The sequence below is a fragment of the Montipora capricornis genome, chromosome 1 (assembly GCF_036669925.1).
Source record: "Montipora capricornis isolate CH-2021 chromosome 1, ASM3666992v2, whole genome shotgun sequence".
NCBI classification, from domain to species: domain Eukaryota; kingdom Metazoa; phylum Cnidaria; class Anthozoa; order Scleractinia; family Acroporidae; genus Montipora; species Montipora capricornis.
In genome coordinates this window covers 30,942,377-30,952,376 of record NC_090883.1, presented here as the reverse complement: position 1 = coordinate 30,952,376, position 10,000 = coordinate 30,942,377, and the positions used below count along the sequence as shown (strand labels likewise).

The window sequence follows — 10,000 nt, the reverse complement described above, 5'->3', positions numbered from 1 at the left end:
AAGAATCCGGCGCTCTCGCCGCGAGTTAAAAAAAAAACAAAAGTGCAAAGTTAAAAAAACAACAACAAAAAAGCATGGTGACACGCTAACGCCCACCCGGTGTGGCCAACACATAACGGATATGCACATCCACTTCACCCGGTCAATTAGCAGCCATGGATAGCTGTTTCGGCCTTGCTGGGCCTCGATCATCAGCATGGCGTAGCTAACGTAGCAGGCGCGGGTTTTAGGCACCCTTTTAAGTGGCAGCTTTACATGCAATACATGTGGTAAGCTGGGTTGGGAACAGCAAAACTGTTCTCCCACGGCGAGCGTGTGGGAAGGTGGAGCACATTAAGAGATCGGTGTGTCAAAATAATTTCTAAGTGAAAAACAAAACAGGTCCTCACCAACTGGGGTGAAGTTTTTACTCGTAGTCATACAAGCGCTCCAATCTTAAATTCCTTATTGACTGTTAAACGACCAATATTCATAGCTTTTGCGGTCGTGCACCAAGCGCGAGACACGAGTGAAAAGTTGAGCATAGACCACTTTCATAAATGGCGACCGATTTGATATTCTATTGTATTTATGTTAATTGGACCTACTGGCCTCATTTTGGTTAACATATTCTTTTGAATTTTGCGCATTGCAACGAGGCTAGAAAGGCTTATCAGCATTAAAACAAAAGAATATTTTATCGGGCCGCCATTATGAAAAAGGTCTATGGTATAAGAGAACATAACCCCTTCCCCCCGGCGGGAAAAATCTCCCTTTCCTTGAAGCGATCCTAGAGTTTTTATTTGTTCGAGGCGTAAGTCAATTACTTTAATATAAGAGATTTTATTGGTCGGTCTTTCCCATACCCATCCTGTGGCCGGCCCTTCTTTTTTTCATCTGGTGCGTAAACTCGACTCGCCAAAACAGTTCCTTTGTTGCCCACCCTCTCCTCCCTGGTTTTTTACATTGGTATTGACAATTGATGGATAATAAGTGCTTGAATGTTCGCCGTCTGATATGCGTTTGATTGTCCTCTTCCTAATTTGATTCTTCTTTTGGGTTTGATTTTATTTATAGGATGGTGGAACGTTTACTGTTCACTCCTTTAGAAGATTGTGCGTGAGAGGCTCGAAGGGAGGTTTTACCATGATTTAAGAAGAAGAACAAACATAGATCAAAAAGAGCTGACACTAACCGCTTATCGCTCAAAGATCGGTTCAATCATAATAATGTACGATTTAGATTATTTACAAATTAAGAAGTCGCATGGATAAAATTAGATTGAAAAAAGAAATGATCTCAAGGAACAAAGAGAATGAAAAAAGTAAAATTTTATTTAAGTGCCCCTGTGATCAAAAAATCAATTCTTATTTTTCTTTCGATTTCAAAACTATGTTAACTAAACATTAGGCGACCAAAGTTTTAAGTCTTAGGCCCAGTTCAGACGTCGTGCTTCTGCCGTGCCGAACTTAATTGCAATTTGGTTCGACTGTAGCACGGTAGGGAAACAACTCTGATTCAGACGCCGTGCCAAAGTCGAACCAAATTCAGGCTTTACTGATGCCTCGTAACAATTCTTCTCCTAACTCCCCGTGGGAACTCAATCTCGCCAAATACATTAATATAATTTATGAATTTTGTTTGGCGCGACACAAGCACGACGTTTGAATCAATGCCGTGCCAAAGTCGTGTAGCACGGCAGAGCTTGTCGAACTTAATTGCTTGCCGAACTTACCTAATTCAAAAGTTTGATTCAGACGCCGTGCTTCTGGCGTGCTTTTGTCGAACTTAATTCCTGAATTTAGTTCGACACGGCAGAAGCACGACGTCTAAACTGGGCCTTAGTTTAAAAAAGGCACCTGTTTATTTAACTGGAGTTTCTTATTTGATGTTCCGCCATTACTAGATTTACGTTTGAGAGAGATGTGGTTGAGGAGGAAATGACGTTAAAGGTTCACTAGTTTAAGAATGCAGAATTAATCTGCAGCACAGGAGTTTTGTAAACTCGCTTTTTGCATACATAATAAACTGCATTCGCACGCTGAAATTTTAAGCTAGTGAGCCTTTGACGTCACTTTTCCCTGGATCGAGCCCCTGACGTTAGTCTTTTATAGATTGTTCCAGTAAAAGTAGTATATTATGCTACTAGCAGTGCCAATTTTTTGCCCAAATTATGCTCAAATTATGCTTGTTTTTCCAAATTATGCCACTTGTGCGTAAATTTATTCCGTTTGCAAAATCAGCGAAGCAAGTCCGAAGGCGAGGCTGACGCCATTTTGGCAAACTTGCAAATGAGAGGTACTGTGACCAACACCATCTGGCTACTTCCGGTCCCGTCATCTCGTGCCAGACTTCCAGCCTCCTGGGACACTCTCTCTCCGTTACCAAACCGCGAATCAGGCGGCTAAAACATTGAACAAAAATGGTCTCAGGCTTATCAATATATACCAGGAGCTGGGCTCCTGTACATACCGATTATGCTAGCTGTTTTTTTTTTTTTAAATCAGCGAAAAGTATGCTAGTTTTTTCAAATTATGCCAATGCTAGCACATTCTATAAAAGCCCGTCTGAGGTCCAACCGGTCAGTTTTGAAAGTGAGTAATGGCGGACCGTGAAATCCAAAACTTACACTCAAAGTAAACGGCCTTTGGATAAAAATCAAAGCTCAAAATTTTGTCCGTCAAGTGTTAAGCAAACACAATTTCAAAATCTGAAGAAAAAAAGGAAGTGATTATTTAATCACATGGGCTCTTTAAAATCAAATGAAAGCTCCATCATATAATTTAAAATGTAGTTTTAAAAAATATATTTTCTAATAAATATGTAGTTTTTATAAATATCTTGTAAAACTCCTTTTAGTAGAAGTTGTGACGCTTTTGATCATGATAACAAGTGATCCAATCAGAGACGGAGAATTCCATTCAAAATTGAATATCTTTGCAAGGAAACTATGAGAACTAGCAGCCATAAGCTGCAAAGGAGGTGTTGGAGTCTGGCGCGCTTTGGAATCTTTCGGGTTAAATTATTTCTTCCTTTCAGTGCCTGCCAGTTTGTCGATCGGACAGTGAATGGATGGCCGTGACCAAGAGAAAATGAGGGGACAGAGAGGGAGGCACAAGGCGTTGGCCGGGATGTCCACGAAAGTTATTTTTAGACGAGCGGAAGTCTTTGTTCTTTGTGAAAAGAGAAAATGATGGCGCACGTGGAAGGCTGATGAATATATATTTTCTTTCAACATCGGACCGAGGTTGGCCTGCATGCGGACGTCTCGGAAGACTTCCGCTCGTCTAAAAATAACTTTCGTGGACTTGACATATCCCAAGGGCTGGACCGGGAGCCTCCTTCTCTGTTCCCTCATTTTCTCTTGCCGTGACTTGTCATACAAGGCCTTTTTTTTTTATTTTTGTGCAGGTTGAATCGTTTCTGAATGACAAATTTGTTCTTGGGCCAAGAATCCGCTATGAAAATTTGCTGTAAAAAATATCCATTTAAAAAAGAGAGGCTGGTGGAAAGAACATTCAGTTTGCTTTGAAAGGTAGTTTTTCTCTCCATTTACAGTTCAGTAGCCAGTGAGTAGAGTGTACAGAAATGACATTGCTGCTATTGTATGTCTTAAACAGTTCCAGCTTCAAATAAACTTGCCTTTACTTAAAACATGGTAATGTCACAGTTAAATCATTTAGCCTTGGAGATTATTGATCTCATTTTTTCACCAACCCAAGGGCTTCAGTTTGGTTAGTTAGGACCCGGGGGAGAGGGGTACTCCCTTGTATGGGCTATATAGGTATGTGCAGCCCCAAAGGGTATTATGCCTTTTTTAGCCGTTTTGTTCATAAATAGGGTATCAATTTTTACACTCTAGTCTTGAATTCGTTTTTTTAGAAGAAGCTACTTTTTCATCATGCCCGCTTTACCTTCCTCCCCCCAGTTTAAAACCCTTCACAAACTGTGTTAACGGCAACTGTGTACGTGCCGCAACGGCTTGTCAAGCGCTCCCGTCACGGGCCAGGCTCCACGGGTATTTGAACTGAAGTCAATTAGCAGCCATGGATAGCTGTTTCGGCCTTGCTGGGCCTCTATCATCGGCATGGCGTAGCTAACATACCAGGCGCGTGTTTTAGGCACCCTTTTAAGTGGTTTTGGTAAGTGTTATTTCCATTTTTGCTTGATTGGCTCTTCAGTTTTGGTTCCGCCATTCTGCCCATGATTTTGGTGCTGTTTTTCTCCTGGGTTTCCGTTTGTTCTTGTTCTTGTCTTTTTCCTTTCTTGACTCGGCACGAGGGGGTCGGGTAGAGGTCCGGCGCTGGACTAGAAACCCCCTTGCTCGGTTGCGCTCTACCCCTGAAGATTCGCAGCCATTTACGAGCCTAATGGTGTCGCAGTCAGCTTTTCTTTACCTTCGAGTTGTTTAGATTTGCCTCATTTAATACACCTGTGTTTCATTTTGCATGGGATTTATTTGGGTTTTGGAGCTGCCCTTTCCTGATTTTTAAGAATAAAGGGTTTCTGTAGGGATTTTTTCTTATTTATTATTCTTATTTAATAAGAACGAATAATTTTCATGTTCAAATATTTGTTTATCCCTCTTGCTTGATTTAGTTTCTTATACATGTACTATCTGGCTGTTTCTGAAATTAAAGTTTCATTTTCTCACAGAGTTTGTTTTGTTTTGCTAACTCCACTGTGAGGTTGAGAGTTTGCTTTGTGAATTTCTCTTCCTCATTTCACAGACTACTTGATTTTCCCTCAACTCACCATCTACACACACAATATTTTCCCCACACTTACCCACTTTACTAGGGATTATTATTTCAGTTAGGGAGGTATTGTTTCGCCGCAGCTAAATTCCCTTTCGTAAACAAGCGATGCCATTTTTTGACGGTCGATGCCATTCTTAGTAACCAAGCCTTTTTATTCGGTTAGCTTTCAATAAATTGATTTAAATACTTTAAAATTGCCAACTTGAAGTCGTTGTTTCGGTGTAGAGGTTAAGTGCATTTGCTCGAGTTCGATATCGTTCGATTAACTTTTTCTCAATTTTTTAAAAAATTCTACGTGACATACGCTGCTAATCTAGTCCTAGATTAAGTCTTAAGAAAATGGCAAGAATTTTTTCACAATAAATTCAATAAACTGAAACAATTCTTTAAATCTCATTCGGATATGAAAGAGTAAATATGATTTAAAATATTTGCTGAGCTAGTTTTACTTCTACTGGACTTTCATCACCTCAAAAGTACTGATCTTTTTGCCCTGATGTCCGTGGATTGGTTCTAAGGGACTTTATGTTTTTGTATTATATCAAGCCGACTGTGTCCACCGGAACTTGTTCAAATTTCGTATCTGAAGTTGACAGGTAATACCGTTACTTCCGGGTGGGACAATCTTTTGGCCCAGCGAAGTCAATTTATGATTTTTGAGTTATAAATATGATGTACTTGTTTTTCAACGTCGATTAAGGCAAACTATCTACTGTATGGATACAGTTCTCCCTTTTTCAGTTAACGTTTTGACAAAAGCACAATGCCATAACACTTAATTTATTCAATTGACGTGGCGAGAAGCCGAAAACCCTAATCTGACGCCCAATCTGTCGTGTTTCAAGAGCAAAATAATATTTAGAACTGTCGACAGTCATCGCGAGGTTGATAATTGCCGTAATTTAAGACTGAAAAAAATGTTGTTTTCAAATTGTGTCGGCCGACGAGAACTCCTTATACAGCTTCTGCATATACGCAGTCATCTGCCTACTGACCACAAGTGGGCAGATGACCGCAAGTGATAGAAACTAAATACAGAAAAGCCGAGATTTGAAATTTCCACGTAAAGAAAGAACCTTCGAGTGATGAGATGTATCAATTTTTCGTTTGGGACTAAGGGACAATCGGACAAAATCCGAATGCGCCACCTACGTTATTTATTAGATGGCTCCAGCTTTATCATCAGGACGAAACATATCCGACGGTATTACCCCGGAAATCGATAAAAGTCGGACGCGCGATGTCTTGTAAAATTTTATCAGTTTTGATCGACTTTTATAAGTGCAGGGCATGAAAGGTAGCTTAATGCAAAGGGTAACAAATCCATTCGATTGTGAATTGACTAAAGAACCCGCTTGTTTCTTTAGCCCTACAGAGTTGTACACTTCCGTACAAGTTATTGTCTTGGTTATGGAACTCGTTAATTTTTCGACATTGAAAATCTTCTCCACTTTTGACGATAAAATTGAGAATGAGCTGGAACTCTTGTGATTATCGACTTTTCTTGACAAAATTAACTTGTCAATTGACAATTATCGACAAATATCGAGTTGTATCGACTTATCGACAACGTTTTGATCTGCATGTTACGTCCTTCAATTTGCATAATAGACCCTTGGCCACTTTCCATTCAACGGAATCTTCGACAATTTCAGATGGAAATTCAGTGGCACAAGATCTTTTTCCGCAAAAAAGTTTCGAAAATTTAGGACAACCTCAGTTCAGATTTTTTAAAAGTAAGAAATCTGCACGACCTACTAAACCTGAGATGTATTTTAAAACTCTTAAAAACTCAGAGATATCTTTGAACTGGGTTCGACAACTTGTGGATAAAACACACTTTTTTGGAGCTCTGTTAAGAGGAACTTCCTTCAAAACGAGTGACTATATGTAACGCAATTACATGTATCGTAGTAATTAGGGAAAGCCACGTACAGTTTCTAAACACTGGTCCAAAGGTGACTTTCCAAGTTTTTGCCTGATTGAAGATTTTCTAAACAATGCAGAAAACTTTCTTTTAAAAAAAAAATAATAGGTTATATACGGGAAGAAAAAAAGATCTTCCTTCCGGGGATGGGGCCTATTTAATTTTTATGGTGTCATGTATGCTTGATCCAAAATTTAACATCATACTACAAAAGAAAACGTCTGACTGAAAGTTAATACAGCCACTGACCTCCTCTCATATAGCATCGAGTACGATGGAGTTGTGCTTTAGCGTGCGTATTCAGTTGATGCACACAGGTGGTTTAATTAAGAGATCACGAGAGAAGTGTAAGATTCGTCACAAAGCAAGAATATCCGTTGGTTAATTAAAAACGACTGAATACTCGTGCTGCACATGGACTTGGCTGTCAGTGCATTTCTTTTCGTTTTCTTTGCCGTACCACTAAACAACAACGTGAAATCACCAAACTTTAGGTTTTGACGACAACGTGCCATGGTCGATCCAAATTAATTTGGGTCGAAGAGGAAATATGGATTATCATTCAAATTTTTAAGCGTGAGCAGCATTTTCATGAACAGTCCGATGTTTGTCCTAAGACTCAATCTTCCATTAAGACGGATATGAAAGAACGTGTTAGTCGATCAAAATACAGTTCGTCGAAGTTAATTGAGTCAAACGTCGGACTTATCATGAATTTAATTCGCTCTATTTAGTTCGTCCTATGTGAAGCCGGCCCTTTATAATGTATGAGCCACGGCCTACAACGATGTTTGTTTTAAGGTGATTAGTCTATTATCAGCCGCAGTGATTGTGACGAAATACGCAGAGAACAAGGCGTATGCACCGTCATTCGTAAAATTTGTACCTTGAGTGAAAAAAATGTCGATAGGTTTTTCTATGATTTTAACGCAAGTACATCATTTTTCTTGATAATTTAATACACGAGAGCTCGTTAATTCATCACATGGAAGGACTAAGCGCGTGGCTAACAAAATGCTTATCACACGGTGAACCACCGCCTGCGGTTATATCCTGGGTCCAAATGTTGCTTTGCAGTATGCCTTCTGTTAGTTGAGAATGGCCAGTGGAATCTTTGTCGTTCTTCTCCAGTATTTTTGCCTTTTGATTGGTTTAAGGCAAGTTGCACCTCTTAAGTATTGTTATAATGGCTTCGATTGCACTTGTCGAACAGATGAAGGAACAATTGACCTCAGGAACGTTGGCAGACGAGACGGACTCCCTCGGTAAGCAAAAGTCCTTGGACTCAAAAGGGTACCTGGATTTCAGATCAGAATAACACAAAAATTATGGCAAAAGATTATGATTCACAAAGTTTCAACGGCAACAAAATAGCCCTCTTTTCTCGAAACTAGGGATAAAATTATTTTGTAATCAAATTTCCGAATATTAATGCAAAGACCGCTTTGCAGACAGGCGATTTAGCGTGTATTTAGTGTAGGTAATCACATGATTTGTATGGGTAATCAAATGGTGAAGAGTGAAATTAGGGAATAATTTCAAGCATGTCAAGTGCGTTTTGTCCAAAATCAAATAATTTCCCAAGCCTTTAGGAGAAGGAAAGTATTTGATCTTGGACAAAACGCAAGTGAAAGCATTCCCTAATTTCATGAGTATACCATTTGATTAGCTATTAATATCATGGGCGACAAATTACGTTCATAAGACGCCAGTTTGGCACTGTAGGAAAAGTTGCTATGGCAACTTTGTATCACAAGTAAAATTATAAATTAACGCTGAAATTTCGCGCCAAAATTAAGGAGTAATTTGTCATCCATGTTATTACGAGTGCAATCATAGTTAATAGAGGGGACTGGTTTTGAAGCTCCGCAAACAAGCAAACGAAGATGCCAAGATTTAGGTCGGAAACTCCACGACCGTGCACAATCTTTTGTTTTGCGCTAATACACTATGCATTTATGAATTACGTAACCAACACCTTTCTATTGGTTAGTTCCTCAGTACGGAGTAAACAGGTAAGCCTAAATATTGTTTTATGCCTAATTAGAACTAAGGTGACTTTTTTACCACTTCTAAAAGGCTTGGGCATTTTTTAAAAATGTAGACTAAGGTTATAATGTGACTGTTGAAAAAGCGGGCCGTGTAACGCTTGTATTTCACCAGAATTAACTATTAACTTCTTACTAACCGAGCGCGAGGGCCGTACTGGGGAATATTGGCCCGAGGTCGTGGCAACGCGAGTTCCGTACAAAAACGACCGAGGGCCAATATTCCCCAGTACGGCTCGAGCTAGCTCGGTTAGTAAGTAGTTTATTATATGGCTTTTTAATTACCTTTTGCTTTGTTTTTGCGAGCCCGTAATCGGCCCGTGGGCATTACGGGAGAATAATGCCCTACAATTCAGTCACAATTAGCCAATCAGAGCACGCGTTATATCGGCTACAAACACAAGCCATATAATAATAGCGGATAATGTGAAGTGCTTTTCTCTTCCCATGTAAACCATCTGAGCGACAGCCTTACTAATGAAATTGACACAATGACAAAGAAAAACTCTGATCAGGGTGGAAATTGAACCCGCGACCTTCGGGTGAGATCACCGCTGCTCTGTCGACTGAGCTACAAGGTCAAACGAGAACAGGTGACCTCCCCTCTGTGTCCTTGTGTGGGCCCAATTCCATTAGTAGGGCTAACGCTCACATGGTTTACATGGGTAGAAAATAGCACCTCATATTACCCTCCTATAGTTAATTCTAATGCAAGGAATGCCTACTCTTCCAGCCTTTCCGATTATAAAATGATTTGGGCAGCGTCGAGACAGAACACCCGTTCAATTTGGTTAGCGTGAGCAAACTCATTTTTAACGTTACCTTTAAATCTGCGATACAAGTCTTTCCTCTATTTAACAAATTGATGTCAGTTTTTCATGCGTCTGTCCCGTTATTGAGTATGAATTTCGTCATAACATTGTCAAAGTAGCTGTGGATCCACAAGGCGATAGCCGAGTGGATCTGCAGACTACTTTGACAGAGGGTTCAAAATTAAGTCAAAAACACGAGAAGAACACGAGAGAAAAATGCAAGAAACTTCCATCTGACGCAAGCAATATCACGTCATCCTCGCATAAATTATAAATTTATGTCTGTCCGCTCATTGACAATACAAATTAACCAATGAGCTCGCGAGAATTTTGCAGTCATTGTGAAAAGGATGTTTTTAACCAACCTCTAGAGACACCAATAACAATAGAGAAATGTAGGACTTCTGGTGGACGAACAAAAGAAGCTAATGAGAGATATTTTGTTTTCGTCCACCAACATGGTGGCTTTATATA

General features: G+C 39.8%; 3 protein-coding genes across 5 annotated transcripts in view; 2 read left to right on the top strand and 1 right to left on the bottom strand.

The window, feature by feature from the left end:
* Positions 1–5,239, bottom strand: part of LOC138038406 (uncharacterized) — a 24,400-nt gene extending 19,161 nt beyond the window's left edge. The window contains exon 1 of the mRNA XM_068884263.1: positions 5,209–5,239. The gene's annotated coding sequence lies outside the window, so the exon portion shown is untranslated. The remainder of the gene's footprint in view (positions 1–5,208) is intronic.
* LOC138038388 (uncharacterized) overlaps positions 1–10,000 on the top strand; it is a 41,888-nt gene that overhangs the window by 14,401 nt on the left and 17,487 nt on the right. Inside the window, exon 7 of one of the 3 annotated variants that reach the window (XM_068884227.1) lies at positions 1,057–2,234. The exons of the other annotated variants lie outside the window; for them this stretch is intronic. Within the exon in view, the coding sequence (XP_068740328.1) occupies positions 1,057–1,134 (78 nt within the window). The 3' untranslated portion in view covers positions 1,135–2,234. Of the gene's footprint in view, positions 1–1,056; positions 2,235–10,000 lie in introns of those variants that run through there. 3 annotated transcript variants of the gene reach the window in all.
* LOC138038398 (uncharacterized) overlaps positions 7,689–10,000 on the top strand; it is a 16,710-nt gene continuing 14,398 nt past the window's right edge. The window contains exon 1 of the mRNA XM_068884251.1: positions 7,689–7,931. Within this exon, the coding sequence (XP_068740352.1) occupies positions 7,765–7,931 (167 nt within the window). The 5' untranslated portion in view covers positions 7,689–7,764. The remainder of the gene's footprint in view (positions 7,932–10,000) is intronic.